General features: G+C 59.9%; 4 protein-coding genes and 6 non-coding genes across 10 annotated transcripts; all 10 read right to left on the reverse strand.

Moving 5' to 3' along the window:
- Positions 1 to 931: 931 nt before the first annotated feature.
- BESB_022170 (uncharacterized protein) lies at positions 932 to 3,317 on the reverse strand (the record flags this gene model as incomplete). Its single annotated transcript, XM_029360919.1, has 4 exons — positions 932 to 1,208; positions 1,487 to 1,839; positions 2,138 to 2,369; positions 3,055 to 3,317. 4 exons carry the CDS (start codon positions 3,315 to 3,317, stop codon positions 932 to 934), a joined length of 1,125 nt encoding a protein of 374 aa, XP_029215734.1.
- A 1,402-nt stretch (positions 3,318 to 4,719) lies between these two features.
- Positions 4,720 to 4,801, reverse strand: BESB_024610. Its single transcript has one exon. It is a non-coding gene; the product is annotated as a tRNA-Ser (tRNA).
- A 952-nt stretch (positions 4,802 to 5,753) lies between these two features.
- BESB_022180 (uncharacterized protein) lies at positions 5,754 to 6,406 on the reverse strand (the record flags this gene model as incomplete). Its single annotated transcript, XM_029360920.1, has 2 exons — positions 5,754 to 5,925; positions 6,228 to 6,406. The coding sequence occupies 2 exons, from the start codon at positions 6,404 to 6,406 to the stop codon at positions 5,754 to 5,756; spliced, it is 351 nt and encodes a 116-aa protein (XP_029215735.1).
- BESB_024550 lies at positions 5,843 to 5,922 on the reverse strand. The gene has a single exon. It is a non-coding gene; the product is annotated as a tRNA-Leu (tRNA).
- A 1,303-nt stretch (positions 6,407 to 7,709) lies between the features above and the next one.
- Positions 7,710 to 12,196, reverse strand: BESB_022190 (uncharacterized protein; the record flags this gene model as incomplete). Its single annotated transcript, XM_029360921.1, has 2 exons — positions 7,710 to 9,696; positions 9,954 to 12,196. 2 exons carry the CDS (start codon positions 12,194 to 12,196, stop codon positions 7,710 to 7,712), a joined length of 4,230 nt encoding a protein of 1,409 aa, XP_029215736.1.
- Positions 12,197 to 14,588: 2,392 nt separating this feature from the next.
- Positions 14,589 to 15,253, reverse strand: BESB_022200 (uncharacterized protein; the record flags this gene model as incomplete). Its single annotated transcript, XM_029360922.1, has 2 exons — positions 14,589 to 14,700; positions 15,096 to 15,253. 2 exons carry the CDS (start codon positions 15,251 to 15,253, stop codon positions 14,589 to 14,591), a joined length of 270 nt encoding a protein of 89 aa, XP_029215737.1.
- BESB_024540 lies at positions 14,615 to 14,694 on the reverse strand. The gene has a single exon. It is a non-coding gene; the product is annotated as a tRNA-Leu (tRNA).
- BESB_024600 lies at positions 15,018 to 15,099 on the reverse strand. Its single transcript has one exon. It is a non-coding gene; the product is annotated as a tRNA-Ser (tRNA).
- Positions 15,254 to 15,430: 177 nt separating the features above from the next.
- On the reverse strand, positions 15,431 to 15,510 carry BESB_024530. Its single transcript has one exon. It is a non-coding gene; the product is annotated as a tRNA-Leu (tRNA).
- Positions 15,511 to 16,007: 497 nt separating this feature from the next.
- BESB_024590 lies at positions 16,008 to 16,089 on the reverse strand. Its single transcript has one exon. It is a non-coding gene; the product is annotated as a tRNA-Ser (tRNA).
- Positions 16,090 to 16,229: the final 140 nt, after the last annotated feature.

Consider the following 16,229-nt stretch of genomic DNA (forward strand, 5'->3'; position numbering starts at 1 on the left):
GGAGAGTGTTGCCTAGCGCTGCTTACGGTTTAGGTTTCACTGTTCAGTTATCTGTCCGGCGGCGCAATTTCGCCGGCACCCGATGGAAGGGAGCGGCTGCGACAGTGTGAGACGCCTGTGCGCAGGGCCGCAGGAGTCTGGTGAGACGAGTCGTGCAGATTTTTTAAGTTTTTGCAGCCCCAACGCCATGTTGTTCAACCCCGAAAGACGTTCCTGGGCGCATCCCAGTGCCAGTTTTTTCGCGCTTGCAGTGGTTTCATGCGCGGAGACGGGCCCCGGGCGGCCGACTGTCGATTTTCTGAAAGCTAAGCCAACGTAGGATGGGTTGCGTTTTTATGTCGTTGCAGACCCTATGGGGTTGCTTTCGTGCTTGTCAATGTGTTTCGTTTTCGCTTGTCAAGTCTTCTCTGCAGTGCACTTTCTGTTGATGCACTCGCCTCACGCTTGGGGCAGTTTCGGCTGGCGAGGCCGCGGCTCATCCCCGTAGAAGGAAGTAGGCCCGCCGGCGGGTCAGGGGAGACTGCAACGCTGTCACTCGACTCTGTGGGCGTTTGCAACCGGATGCATCAACTCCTAACCGTCGCAGGCATCGCAGGCATGTAGCGCAGTCGTTTCATTCGCCTCGCCCACTGGAGCAGCAGCGCAGGACTTTCAGCTGACACGGCGCATCGTATTAAGGCTCGGGCCTTTCAGGACGTGAGGTCAGATCGCCTGGCCGCAGTGCCACAGGCGCGACGCCACGTGCGCATGGACTTTCCGCCCCTCGAGGTTCACCCAGCGCACGGGAATCGGCTCAAAGAGCCATCCGAGTCCCTCCACGCCGCGAACACGGGTGAGGCCAGAAGAGGGCGGTCGGCGCAAAAAAAGCTGAATCTCCAAAAGCATTACAGCGTCATTTCACCATGATCCAGTGACAATAATCTTTCAATGTTCAGCCTAGGCGCAGAGATCGCCGATTCAGGTCAGCGGAGTGATGGTCATGATGTCGGATCAGATACTGCGATCTCTGACAGCACTGCAATAGCGAGAGTCCTACATAGAACGGCTCTTCTCCGAGGTGACGGAGGTCGTCGCGCCACGAGCTGCAAAAGTCGTGGCGGTAGAAAGAACGCCCCCCTCCCAGTGATTCACTGAATTTATACGTCACGGGTGAAGTGCACCGTCTTCCGTAGAAGAGGTAGAAAGTTGCTTCCACGTCGCCTTTCATTCTGCACGCGCACACGCAGGAAAGCCGGAGATAAAACACGCTGAAAACAGATCTCCAACGTCAGTGGCTACCCGACATTCGCCTTTCCCCTCGTGACTCCCCCAGGACGTGGCGGTCCTGCGCATGCGATGCGGGGCGTTTCAAGCAAGAAGGAATACGCACAGCTTTGTTTCGGTCTTGCGTCAGGCGGGTGCATGCAAGATGTACTTTAGCGGCATCCGCGGCCCTTAGCTGCTGTCGCTTCCTGCGGTGTCTTCGCGAGCCAGCAGCCTCACTCACCGGACAAATAAAGAAGGGCACTGCGTTCCACACGCAGGCGGCTCGCAGGAGTTCTTCCCAGTGGCCTGTGCCAGGCGGTCCTGTCTTGTTCCGAACGGATACAAGAGAAACCGCACGCGGCAGTTTCTGCGCTTCTCGCTCTTCAGCCAAGGACTGACGACTCGTGTGCACGTGCGTCCTTGAAGCAGCAAGGCGAAGTTCGGGACTTCCCAGAAGATGGTGTCTTCCTCGAACAACCCCGCGACAACCGTCGGCTGCCCGTTGATCAGCGAGGCCAGGGATGTGTGAAGGACCATGTTGTCGTGAAGCAAATGGGTGTTCAAGGCGGACATCTTCTTGAGTTCGGCGTCTCTCTGAAGTCAGAAGGCATCGCGATACGCGAAGTTGGTGCACCCATAGTCCTGGATAGGTCACAAAGTGTCACAAGCATCGTTCTACCCGGGCTGGAGGAGTCTGGTGAAAAGTTGTTTTGATGGTTTGTTTCCAGCTTCTGCTGGACCTTCCACCCGCGTAGTGTGGAACGGAGGGAGTGCAACAACGACTGCCGCTCTCAGTGCACTCATCCTTTCGGATCGGGGAATGTGTTGCATTTATGCATTCGGTCTTCTTTATGAAAAACGCAGAAGAACCCCGCCAGAGCCACTTCCGCACCTGGGCCCGGCTTGCTTCCTCAACTTCTTTCAACTGCCTGGCGAGGGCTCGCTGTCGGCATTTGAGGTAGTTGTTCTCCTCTGAAAGATGCTGACACTTTTGATAGTAGGCGGACAGCTCGCGCAAGCGTCTGGCCTGTTTCTCAAGCACAGCTTGTCGTAGGTCGTTGAGCGCCGCCACTCCGCCCAGAAGTTCATCAAACGGGCACCAATGGCCATTCTTCCGCTCCGAACTGAACACACGCGATGAATTGCACCGCCAAGCTGGACTTGGACTATGCACGACCTACAGCGACTCTGACGGGAGATTCAGTTGCTAGAATCCTTTGCAGTGGTCTGTTCGTTCGAATTTATTCAGGCATTTCGAAGACGGGATGAGCTAGTCAGATCTTGTCCCGAATGGAACCGGTTACGAGTGAACGAACAAGACCTACTGGCACCCTGCACACGGAATGCGGACCCCGACCGGTATTGCTGTGACTGACAGACTCACAAACTGACTGAACAACGAGCCGCCCCAGCAATGACTTCCGTTCCCTTGTTCACATTTCGTTTGTGCGTGTGTTCTGCCCTCTAGAGAGATTCTTTGCCGTCTCGAACCCGCACCACGTGCGAGAGCGACACAGTGCAGCACCAGCAGAACCCCACAAGTAACTTGAAGCTAAAGAAGAGACAAAATCACCTGCTCTTGGCCCGCGATGCCTCAGAAAACAGACACGCACCGTTTGAGCAGCTCTACCGGAGGTGCAGACACATCGGGGCTCTGTTGATTTGACTCACAACTCACCCGTAGCTGTACCGCTGACGAGCGTTGTAAGGCACGTGTGCGCTCTGGGGCCTTGAGGCCTCCTCGACCGATTCGAAGGTACGTGACGGCGGAAACACTTTGGTAGGCTCTCTGCAGGTGCGGGGGCTCACCCCTCCTTGGCCAATACAGCAAAGAGAATCCTTACATTGCTCGACCCGTGGGGAGGCGGAAGGAGTGCAGCGGGCTGCCGATGACCGGTGCTCGTGGCGCGGACGAGCGCCCCGAAGGTGGCTGCGCGTTGCCTGCTCTTCAGTTTTCCGGGAAGACTCGATGTGGAGCAGATCGGCCCTTCTCGTTCCTCCTCGAAAAGACAGACACGAAGCGGACTTCTGCAGCCGCGTCTCGCTACAATATGGAGCCTCTTGGCGCTCATGATCGTGACGGCAATGCCGATGCAAAAAGCAACAGCGGCTTCGCGGCCCCTGAGCACTCGGTGGAAGCGTCCGCCGGGCGCTTTTTCCTCCAGGAACTGCCGGTGCTGCCCTCGGAAGACTGAAAAGAGGAGTTTCAGCGAGCTCCACGGGGGGCGTATACTGGGATCGAGGCGAGCAGTGACATGATGATGGTGCTCCTGAGTCTGGCTGGGCGGACAATCGCAAGGGGCCGAGACGGCTGGCCGCCGGGGTAGCCACTTTCACTGCGACCGCCATTTCTGCGCGTCAAACAGCAGCGCTTTTGCGGCGCTACAGCACGCCGACCCGCAGTCGAAAAACGTGATGGTAGAAAGTTCGATTATCGAACGCGTCCGATATGCAGGGGAACGTACCACCATCTCACACTCAGGGTCCGCACAATGTCCGCTCACTTATGTTTGAATGCCACAGAAGCTGAAAGACACTCAGCCGTAAATTCAGTGTGGATCTGTGCTGGGAATCGCACCGCCTTCATCATGATATACTTATGACGCACTCAGAGGGAGTCATTGCTCTCTCGATTGCCGGGGTGTTGGGGGCGAAACAGGCTCTCGACAAGCCTGCCGACTGCTGTGAAGAAGCCTGCTCTTGCGAGGAGAAGCGGACCGCGTGGGGGGCAGCGCGGAGGACGCCTTGGCAACAGGGAGTGCAACATTTCCGCTCCTGCACACGGCCGACGGCTTGAGCCTGTTTGATGCAAGTGATCCACCGAGTGAAGAATGCATAACAAACTCGATTGTGGGGCCGCACACAGCTTGCGTGGCCCCATCGTCGCAGCCCCCTTGCCACATAGCCGAGCAATGCCACTGACATTACGTTCACTGGCCTACAACCTTCTCACACAATGTATGTGTCCAAATTGCTACAAGGTGAGGGCCCTGGCGCTCATACGCTGCTGCTTTATCACTGGCCCCAGCGAGCAACGGATCTGAGGCAGCCACTACAACACGGTTCCCAGCTAGCAGCAGGGCTCAGAAAAAGCCAACCAGGTGTACCGCCCGCCTTGCACAGGACACTGATGCGTTGTCTATGTTTCAATGGACGTCGACAGACGTGGGACGCTGCCACCTGTGGCTCCTACACCGGCAGATCAGAGGCCGAAAAGCTCTCTTGGGCTTTGATCCGTGGCCAGCAGACCACCAACGTGAACATTTTACTCAGACGAGACAGCAGTAAGACCGTGAATATAAGCTGCGAACGACCGGCGGGGATTCATACTACTATTCCACTACGATCGGAAGATTAATCCAGCAACGTCTTAAAACCGTCTTTATGACGCCTTGCACGCATTAAGCGGCTCGTAGAGAAAAAATACAACACTACAGGTGCAACACCCTTCCAAGGCACAACCACGTGGAAAAACGACGGCGGCAGGATTCGAACCTGCGCAGGCAGAGCCTAATGGATTTCGAGTCCATCTCCTTAACCACTCGGACACACCGCCTTAACGGAGGCCTTAATGGCACCATGTGTAGAAGTGCGTTCTGACGTAACAGAGCTGTCCTAGTTTCCCGTGATTCTAAAGGATTTGTTCAAGCGAGGAAAGCCAGAGGCTCTCCGCCGACTCCTTGTTGAGATGTCAGATCACCACTGCCTGGAGGAGACTGGCCCATGCCTCGGACTAACTCTTAACAGAGAAAACACCAGAAGAATACGAAAGGTAACCATAATCCCGTTTGCCCCCGTCCGTGCAACTATACATAAACTGAAAAAATTCCAGTGCCACCACCCGCATCGAAAAGGTTGACGGGTCGCGTCTCGATAGCAGCCGCACCCCTAGTTTCCGGTCTTGGGCGCAGCTTTAGGCCGTTTGAAAATGTTCGGCGCTATCTTATTAAATAGGCAACAAACTGTTGTGGCTGCTGCCAAGGTCAGAGGAAGGGCATACTCACGTACAACAGGAGAGTCGGAGTACGGAACGCGGGGAGGGGGGGCGGAAGGGCTGCGAGACAAGGCAAAGAAACGTCTTTTCACGACAGCTGTCGTGGACAATTCCGCTGCCGCCAGGCAGATACCTCTGTTATCAGCTGCAGTCGTAGTTGTCTGTACCAGCCTTCGTTACTTTCAGAAGGATGGAGAAGTCTGACTGATCACCCGTTGATTATCGCCGTCGGGCGTGTACTTGACGAAGCGTTCCATTGGTTGGACGTAGCGGCGTAATGCCGTCCTGCAGAGCGTCACTTTGAGAGGAAATCTCTGCGAAGGCTATCATCTTTATAGCCTACCCGTTGAAATGGTTCACTGTGCGAAAAATAATATTGCGCAACATCGCTCACGCTGCTTCAACTTTGTCCCTTGTATAGAGCAACACGATGACATCTTGGAGACCGCGAGGCAGCGTGCGACTTCTGACGCGCCGCAGTCTGCGGAAGGTTTGCGATGGGTGACACGCGTTGCTAACCAGGAACACAATAAACCGGATGTTGTTTTGGACCCATGTATGGGAACAAACAAGGGGAGGCGGAGAGTCCGTGGGAGAAAAAGCTGACAGAAGTGGGGTTCGAACCCACGCCCTTTCGGACTGCGGCCTTAACGCAGCGCCTTAGACCACTCGGCCATTCTGCCGGTCTTCCGAATTCATCGGATTCACCAATTCACGTGCGGAGTCAGATACAGCGAAAAAAATTCTTTCTGTAGAACTGACGGAGGCCATCCGAGACTTACGGATCACTTGCGCACAGAAGCAGCCCCATCCATGGCTATCCAAGGCAGGTATGCTTGTAGTGCACTGTCGAAAACACAATGAACGCGCCGAGTCGCCAGTTTGTTGGTGCCGTGGGCAACCGTGCTGGATAACGTACTACGCCGCAACCGCATGGCCACTCTTTTTTCCATAAACATGAACATACACCCGACGGTTGTACGCTGACTTCCGGGACCGTGCAGAGGCCCCCACGCCCCCCTGTGTGGATCTCTCGGCTTTCTGGAGGGCTGGCGACTGGTGTAGCCTTCGCGCGCCGTCGTTCGACTTCTCGTCTGAATACGAGCTGAGTCTAGGAATATCGGGGCAATTCGCAGACATACAACTGCACGGATATAGAGGCGTCATCCTCTGGGAAAGACCCGAGAAAACTAGTAGTGACGTGGTTTGGTCTGTGCCACGCAGGAGCTTCGCTTTCCGCGAATGCGGCGTCGCGGGCAAACGAAACCCACGAACTCATAACCTGTAAGCGTTCAAGAATGAAAAGGCTACACCTATCCGATGCCTACTTGATTACCAAGCAATGCGCACTGAGCGTAAGCAGGAAGCACCGGGGCTGGAAAACAAACCCTAAACCCTAAACGGGAGTCGTTTTCCAACCCCAGTGACCGCTAATGCTGATCTTCAAGCCTCGTCTGCCAAACGCAGCAGCCTGACATGAGCTTCGGGCGTTTCATTCACAAAAGGGTGCCGCGGCATACCGTCCTCACATTGGACGATTCGATCTGATGGCTAGTTAAATCCATTGACTCCTTGAACCGGCACGTGACGGCTCGTCTCCACGGAGATACCCCATAGATCGACGCAAACGACGAAGGAAGTTCTCCACTTGTATCGCTCTACTGCACTCCCCTTCCACACGAAGACACACAACGTGCAATTCTTCAGCCAGCCCTGACGCGAGGAACAAAGTGCTGGACACGACGTGTACGAACCAGAAATGCGTCTTCACCAGAAACAACTAAAAAGAGCCGCTCTCCAATTCGAAACGCGTTCTTGACATATCTTACACAAAGACGCGGCACTGGGCACGCGGGTCATGTTCGCTGCCGCACGAACAAGGCTGCATGTAGCGGCACAAGCGAATGCACTCCCTCCTTCCACGGAAAGGGTGACGGCTGTCTTTTAGAAACGTTTCTGCCAAAACGAACAAAGTCATCACCGTCTCTCCCTAAAGCACGCCGTTCTCTGTACAACGATGCTGCACAGCTGCCTACCCAGACGGCCCGGTGAGGCCATCCAGCCAGCCTTTGCTCCTCTCACCCCCCGAGAATCCTTCGCTGCCAGTCACAGCTGTTGCCGCGCCTTCGGCGCAGAGTAGTGAGAGGCTCACGCCACTCCAGCCGAGACAGCCGCGCGCCAGGCCACGGATGAAACGGATACGGCGACGCCTGAGCGGAGTCGACAGACTCAAGAAATACAGCAACCACCGACCGCGGGGAGACAATCCCCCCTCTGGGTTCAGGCGTTCGATGCGGTCTGCGAACCGTTAAGAGACGCGAGGTCCATCGCTAGAGAAGAACACTGAAAGCCAGTGATCAGATCAAGCTTTCTTCGTCCGGCCTGACAGCAGACGGACGTGCCGAGCCACGCATGCAGCGACCGCGACGTGAAAGTTCCCTATTTCAAAAGTGCAGCCGCGGTTGGTTGTTTAGCTGAAGAGATCTTCAATAGGACGGTGCCCGGCGCTGTTTGGGCGTTGCTGCATGTGCGTTGTGAGTCTCGCGCTGTAGGGTCCCGCGACTGGCTGCGGCGTGTGGGCGAGGCCATTCCATCCTCCGACAGATGCGCCGTGGCGCGGCTCGAACCCGTTCGGTGGGGAGGAGAGAGTCCCCATAAGCTTCGCCGGCATCGGCGGAGGGGCGCTGGAGCTGTTGAAAGGGGGCCGGCTAGCTGGAGACGGCCCGGGTCGGAGCTGACCCACAGGCTGACTAGCCGGCGCAGCTTGCCACGGGTCCTCGGGCGCATCGGCATCCGGCCGCGTCTGCGTCGGCGCGTCGTCAATGTTCCATTCATCGAAGTCATCCTCGTCCCAGAATCCTTTGCCCTCTGCTCCCTCCTCAACGCCTCCCACCGGCGGCGCAGGCGCGGGCGCTGCTACCCCTGGAGCCCCCAGAATAGTCCCGACGGAACTCGAGACCGGCGCGGACGCCGGCGGCGAAGCTCCCGCGAGCGGCAGATGCGCCGAGGCCGCGGGGGACGCCCCTGCGTCGAATCCAGGCGCCTGCGGGGGGTAGCCCACGCCAAGACCAGGCACTAGACTCCCCCCCTGGGGGGGACGCAGCACCGCCACAGGGCCGGCGCCGAGCGGGTGCGAAACAGCCGGCGGCGGGGTGGGCGCTTGCCCGAGTTTCATGGACGCGTGCACGGCTGTGCCGGCCTGTCCAGGCCCCTCACAAAAGGAGCCAGTGGGCGCGGTGCCGGACCCGCTCTGCGGCTCTCTTGCCATGAAAGGCGTCGTCGGCAACACGCGACATGCCGCGCCGGGGGTCACAGTCTTCTCAAGCGGCAGGGATCCCTCTTGGGAGACCTCGCCGCCAGGGACGGGGCCTTCCACGCAGCCCTGGCGATTGCCGTGCCGGTCAAAAACAGGCCACGAAGAAGCCGCGGCTTCCTGCGCAGCAGCCGGCTCCGCCGAGCTCGGCGCTCCTTCCACGGTCGGTTGACTTCCCCGCCTCTCGCCAGCCGCTGGCGCCGCGCCGGCGGTCGCAGGCCCGCTAAGCGGGGGAGAGGCGAAGGCCGGAATCGCTTGAAGCGACCGCGGGGCGGCAGCCGCTGGAGGGACTGGAACCGGCGACGTGGGGGGCGCGACCCCGAACAGCTCTTGGCTCGATCGGCAAGAGTGCCCTGCGACGCTCGGCGAGCACCCTGGCGACGCCAAGGGCCCCGCAGGGTACCGCCCCGCGGTCGGAGCCTGGAAGGGCTGCTGCAGCGGCACAGAAGCCGGCGGACTCGCACCGAACGGACTCTGCAGGACTGGAGCCCCAACGGGGGCGACCGGGGTGACGGGCGTGACCGGCCGAGCGGGCGACGGCGCCGTCGGCGCGGCAAACTCCCGCGGCGTCAGTGGCAGTGGAGACGCTGCAGCATCTGCGAAAGGACCCGCCTCGCCGCCGCGAGTCAGCCCAGGGAGCGATCCGCAGCGAACTGCCTCGCCAGCTTGCGCCTCGGGCTCCCCGCCTCGGCGCCCCGCCCCTGGGGCCGCACCGAGCCCGTCGCCCGCGTCATCCACTCCACTCTTCGCACCCTGTTCACGGCTCGCGCCTCGAACTCCAGCAGGCAGCGTGGAGTCGGGTGTCTGCGGCGCAAAGAGAGCCTCGAGCGGAGGCTGCGACGGGGGGCTGTCTCGCAGCGGACGCGACGGCGGGCTGACCGAGGGCGCGGGCTGCATGCACGGCGGCGCCGGAGGGGCGGTTTCTGAAGAGCGGCCCCCGCCCTCCGCTGCTGGCTGGTATCCCAGTCGCCCAGAGGACGCGTCGTCGCCGCTATCAGGCTGTGGCTCGCCACTCTGCGGCGCCGCCAGCGAGGCGGCCGCAGAGACGAGGACAGAGGACGCCGGTGTGGTGCAGCTGTCAGGCGGCGGCGACTCGGCGAGGGGAGACGCGTGGTGAGGCAGCATCGGCGCAGTCGAGGTGACGCTGCAGAGAGAAGCATACAACCGCCACACGCGCGACGTCTAGATATTACTCCGTAAACCACACACACACAAAACGCCTCCGTCAAGGCCAAACACGCCCACACATGAATGGGAAAACGCACAAGCGATCCGCGAGCGCGGCCGACGGATGCTGCACCACGTGGCAGAGGCTTTCGACGCCCTCCCTGGTCGAGAAACCACACAGCCCTTTTATTCGAAAACCGCGCTTCTGTCGCCGCTTCCACTCGTCTCTCTTACCTCAGGTGACTGGGCGACGCTGGCGTGCGACACCGCGAGCCCGTGAGGGACTGCGCCACGGCAACGTTTCCCGCCAGTCTAGAGGTGAGTTCACTGAAGCTTTTCCTGTGGAAGTTTCGCAGGTCTGCGGCCTTTTGTCGCGCCGCAGAGTCGCTTTCGAGGCTCTTCGCGACGGCCTGCTGAACTTGCTGAACCGCGGCGGCGATGACGCCCGCGTTCATCGCGCGGCGTCCCACGCTGCTGCGCGCGATGCTGTCTGAAATCATGGAGCACGCAGAAGGCGTCGGCGGCAGAAGGCGACCGCCGCCGGAGTTGAACGGCGCCGCGATCCCCCCTGGCGCGCCTCCGGAGGCCGAGGCGGTCAACGCCGCACTCACGTGCTCCCGCGCCCCAGGAGGCAGAGGCGGCGCCGTCAGCCGACTCGCGCTGCTGCACCGACTGAGACTGCGCTGCCTCGAGATGCCGCCCCATGCGGGGGCCCCTGCCCCCAGGCCCCCAGCCAGCGTCGCCTGCACTTCTTGCGCGGCGACCAGTTTCTGCAGCAGCGCCTCGAAGGCGTCCCAGACCGCTGCGGCACTTTCTTGCTCAGCGTCGTGCCCCCCAGGGGGTGCGTCTCCGTCGCGTTCTGCGTCGCTCGCAGCCCCCCGCGCCGCGCCGGCGCCTTCGTTCGGAATCTGCTGGTGCTGCTGTCTCAGCCGCTGGAGTTTTTCCTGCAGCTGCTGCAGAGTGCGGAGCTCGAAGGGCGCCCCCGAGAGCGCGAGCGAGCGGCCTGCGCCGTGGCTGCTTCCCGACGCCGAAAAGTTTGCACTTCTCTTGAGCAATCTGTTCTCTTCCTCCAGCGCGCGAATCCGCATGGCGTCTCTCTCCTCAGTCTCCCGGTGCAGTTGCTCCAGATCCCTGACCCTTCGTTCGAGCCGCGCGACCTCACGGGACGCGGCGGTCCCTGCTGCGTCGTGCGGCGCGAGCGGCTTGGAGAGCCCGTTCAGCGAGGACGCGGTCGACGACTGTTCCTCCGCGGGCCTCTGCTGAAGGTCCCTGACCTCCTGGTGGAGCTGTTCGAGTTGTTTCTGGTGCTGCTCGAGTTGGAGTTGCAGGTCGCGCTCTTTCTCGACGAGCTCCTGTTCGCGCCGCTGCAGCTCGCAGTGCTCCTGCCTCAGTTGCTGCAGCTGCTGCTGCGCGGCGAAGAGCTCACTCACCCCCTTGCTGGGGGAACTCCGCCGCTGGGCCTGCAGCACCTGGGTCTCGAGGGCCTGGAGGCGCCCGCGAAGCTCCCGCTCACGGGCCTCCAGCTCGCTGACCTGCTCGGCCGCGCGCCGCTCTTGCTCGGCGAGCCTCCGCTGCAGCTCTTCGACTTCCGCCGCGTGCAGCTTCTTGGCTTCTTCCTCCGCTTCAGCCGCCGCGCTGCCCTCCGGCGCGTCAGACTGCGCGGCGCTCACGCGCTTAGCCGCTCGCGATAAGCCTCCTGCCTGGGGGGTCCCCGCGCCCCGCAGCCCCCCCCCCCCGCGACCGTCGGCCGCCGCGGGCGTCGGGACCCCCGAGCCGCCGCCGGCGCGGGGCTCCCCCAGCAGCAGCCGCGCAGCCTCCGTGGCTCTCATCCACGCGGCTGCAGCCACGTAAGTCCCGTTCTCGCCCGACTGCTCCAGTTGACGCTGTCCCAACTTAACACTCAGACGCACAGCGGCAGAGGGCGGCGGGAGGGAGGCGACGCGCGCCGGGAGCTTGAGAGGCTTGACGCGGGGCCGCGCGCCCTGCGCCTCCCTGCCCCGGCCGCCACCACCGCCCTCCGCCGCCGCCACGTCCCGCCGCGAGTCTCTCTCGAGGCGAACGCTCGACGGCAGGCAGCCGACCCCGTTGGTGAGCGGCGCCTGCTGTCCCTCTGCGCCGTCCAGCGACGACGCGCGGGGGGACGCGGCCTCGCTGGACGGCGGCGGCGCCACTCGAGTTGACCCCGCCCCCACGGGGCCTGACGGAGGCGCGGCTGGCGGCTTCACCGCCGGTGCCTTGAGCCCGTGCGTGGGGGGGTAGTGCGGCGGCGGCGCGAAGCCAGGCTGCGGGCCGCTGACACCCGGCGGAGACGCGAGAGGAGCCGGAGGAAAAGAGGAAGACGCGGGGCCTGAGTTGACGGGGGGCGGGGGCGAGGGCGCGGACGACGACCGCCCCACCGGGGGGGTCTGAGGAGGCAGTGGCGGGAGCCGCTGCCGGAGAGACGCGGCCGGGGCCGCCGGAGGGACCGCGGACGACATCCCGAGGACCGAAGAAAATCACACTCTGCTGCCGAAACGAAGAGAAAGACGCGACAGAGAGCTCAGACCATGTCGCGCCTCAGGCGGCGTGGGTCGCGCTCACGTTCCGCACAGAAGAATTGACACGACAGTGAAACACAGAGAGAGGCAGGCGCGCACGACGACACCCAGGACCAAAGGCGCGGAAGCAATGCTGCAGAGAAGAGGCCGCCGGCCCTGCAGAGCACTGCTAGAAACAACGTCTCTTGCAGCGTGATGGGAATCGAAACAGTAGACGCTAACAAAACCGAAAAAGGCAGACAGTGCCTGCGCAGGGGGACTATGGCGCGACCGACTGAAAAAAACGCGCGTTGCGAGACGCGGGCAACAGGGTGGGACACGAACCTTTACGCCGCGACGTGCCTGAGTGCCGACCTACCATGCGAGCGGAGCGACGTAAAATAAGCAGACGAACTGAGAATGCGTGGACGATGAAGGCAAGATGGAACTTGTGAACTGGACGCAAGTTCGATTCCCGGTGGGTACGTCGCGCGTGCCCGAGGCAAAAAAGTGGAGAAGAAATGGTGACGCATGCCGCAGAGACACGCTCCTTCTTCAAACACCGCGACGGCCCAGTATGGAATGCTGCGAAAAGGCAAAAAACCACGGCAAGCTCTAGAAGGAAGCGTGACGGGAAAAGACGAAGCGGGAAACAAATGGGAGCCGCCAGCAAACGCATTCAAACTGGTCGACGACTAGACAGAGTACGCAGTACTTGGGTAAAGCAGTGGCGCGACCACTAGGTTTCAATCGAGCAAACCGTCACGCAAAGCTTCAGAAACGAGACTAAGGACAAAAAACCCTGACAGGAATAGTGTGGCACACGGCAGGGAAGATAGACTTGTTAGCCGAGCAAAGGCGCGGGGTGCACGCGTTTGAAGGCGCAGCGATTTCTCGTAGTCCGCTCTCTTTCCTCCCTTGCCACGACACACAGATTCATCGCTGGCTCCGACACAAAAAGCGCCGAAGGAGAAGGTTTTAAGTAGCGGAGACCGCAGGACAGAGCTCTTCCCTACTCTTCTTGCTCGGCCAGCTGCTGCACATGCTCCTATGCAGAGGACCTCGCTGCTCACAGAGAATGGGTACCCCCGACCACGGTCGACTTCCGAACACGCACTGGTTTCGCGCTGAGATAAAACGAAGGTGGGGGGTAGGGGACGTAGCGCGGTAAATCGAGGTCGGCGCTGCCGCGTTCTCAGTGTTTTGTAGAGTACTTGATTTTACTTCGATGCTGCGCCTTCTTGATCCTACTCGTCAGAACTAAAAGAGGGAGAAACGAAAAACAGAACTGATACAGCGCCAACACATTCTGTCGTGCCATGCTAGAGGTTTCGCATTTGGAGTTAGACGCAGGAAATGTCTGTAGTCGGCCGCACTGAGGGATGATGCCCAGTCCGCCATTAGATGCAAGAGATATCAACGCTCCATGTGCGATTTGGAAACTTCTGGCGCGTTTCCACACACGACGCCTCCGATTTCACGTTGAATTCGACTACTAGAGTCAGCGAGACACACTGTCCGTTGAGGAGCGTCATCGGACCTTACAGCTGTCCGGCACATTTCAGCTGGAAAAATTTACGCGACAAAAGAGGTTGTGTTTGCTATTCTCAGCCTCTGCCCTCACTGTATGAGGCGTCAAAACAGAGAGAGGGATGAAGGAGCTATAGGTGCCAGCGACCCCGTCGTCCAAAGATGACCTACGCAGGCCCCAACACCCACGCCTGAAGCCATGCAATAGTCTTCCTGCGTAGACTCGCTGGATGCCTGTGGGTGGATGTTCACAAGGAAAGACGACGTGAGCTTGCTGCTGCTTGGAGAACAAGCAGCGGCCGCCACGGCGACACCTCTCAAAGCGGCGGGGAGGGAGCAACACTGCACAGCAGACGACGGGCAGCCACCGTCGTGCGTTTTGCTCAGCACCTGAGAGAGCCGATGCTCTTTGCTGCGCTCCATGGACCTTGCTGTCAGTGGCACGGCACCCAACTTGTTCAGCGACAGCCAGCAGGCTTCGCCATCTCACGTTGCCAGTCAGTTCAAACTGCTTGCTCACCCCAGCGGCTCGTTGCCGAGCGACCGCTACCGTCTAGAGAGCACGGGGGGGACGCTGATGACGCAGGCCGCGCCGTTGATAGAAAATGACGGCATAGGTTAGGGTTTAAAGGACTAGAGGAGAACTGCGCGCCTTCCCGACGTGGAAACCGGTCCGACAAGCCTGGCGACCGGATGGGCAGTCATCTGCCAAAGCTCGACGGCGTCCCACGCAGGAACTCTTGTAGAGTGAGCAAAGACAAACCTTGAACCTTCCCATTCCTCGTGCTGTCGGTCACCCTGTTCGCCGTGGAGTCAGTGCTATCTATAAATGGAGAAAATGAGAAAATCTGACAGAAGTGGGGTTCGAACCCACGCCCTTTCGGACTGCGGCCTTAACGCAGCGCCTTAGACCACTCGGCCATTCTGCCGGGGGCCTGTTATAGTGCGATTGGGTAGGCTAGTGCATACCGAAACGGGGCATTACTTCACAACCGACGATTGTAGGGACCCGAATCACTCGCAACAGATATGCTCGAGGAAATCGCTAAATTTAGTGACGATGCTTTCCGCTGCTACTTCTGTGGGACGCAGAATTTTGAGGGCTATGCATGCTCAGACCGCGCGCCGCACAGACGGTTGGCGGGCACTGACGGGAGGGACAATCGCTATTGGTATTCGGGCTACCACATATAATGCTACAACTCGTAGTGAAGAACTTCATTCGCAACAGCTGAAACGCGAAAAATGAAAACGACGGCGGCAGGATTCGAACCTGCGCAGGCAGAGCCTAATGGATTTCTAGTCCATCTCCTTAACCACTCGGACACACCGCCTGGCGCCCTGACTTCCGCAGGATGTCTTCGGTAACAAAGGCCGCGGAATAATGCGGCGATCCCTTTGATCGGGTGATGCAGTAGCAAATGACGCATCTGCCGTGAATGCGGACGAAAGTAGAATGCGAAGCACCGCTCTGCTGATCCCCATCATTCGTGTTCTTCGACTAAACCCAGGCACTGAACTGTCTATACGAGACACTGACGTGCGCACATTCACGGTGGCCCTGTTCTGTTCGAATCGACGAGATCAGCATGGAGACGAGAAAGAGGGGCTTCCATCCAGAGCCAAGTGGCTGTGCATTCACTGAATGCTGATCAAAACTTCAAATGACAGAAGTGGGGTTCGAACCCACGCCCTTTCGGACTGCGGCCTTAACGCAGCGCCTTAGACCACTCGGCCATTCTGCCTTGCGGCGCAAGGCGTGGAATCTCTCTCTTCTCCGGTCTTTGTCTTCGCGCGTTACATTCGTCCTCCTGCCTTCCACCGAGACCTGCCTGTCCAGTTAGCATCGCAGGTCGGGGCTCCGCGTCGCTCGCCTAGCCGCACCGGTGCAGCGAAAAAACGGAAACCGGATGAGGCGTGCGCCGGCACAGCAGACACCACTTGCTATACATAATCACAGTCACTCATATTTGCATGATCGCGGCTGACCTGAAGGAAAACCAGACCCGAGCTTCAATGCATAGGCGTGTGCTCCCCCCGTGCAAGCTTCTGACGCCTCATACCGAGGAGAAGGTCACGAGTGTCGCATTCTCTCTAGGCGACGTGACCGAAAACGTCGCGAATCTCCAACAGAACAGTCCTGGATGGAAGCTGGCCGCACAGCCGCTTGGGAAGCGGTCACTTCTGTTGCCTTTGCACTCCTCGTTCTGCGATAGCTCTTTGCCAGTGAGCAATACTCTAGCGACGGCGGCAGAATTCGAACCTGCTTAGGCAGAGCCTAATGGATTTCTAGTCCATCTCCTTAACCACTCGGACACACCGCCAAGAATGGGTGGCCGTTGCACTCTCTCGTTCCCCCTGCAGCCTGTGCGAACGACTCAGTTGTTTACCTCGATCAACAGCAGCCTGCTCTGACGCCTTTCGCTGGCTCCCACCCGCGCCCCGTAACTGTACGAAGCTGACC

The sequence above is a fragment of the Besnoitia besnoiti genome, chromosome XII (genome assembly GCF_002563875.1).
Source record: "Besnoitia besnoiti strain Bb-Ger1 chromosome XII, whole genome shotgun sequence".
Lineage (NCBI taxonomy): Eukaryota > Apicomplexa > Conoidasida > Eucoccidiorida > Sarcocystidae > Besnoitia > Besnoitia besnoiti.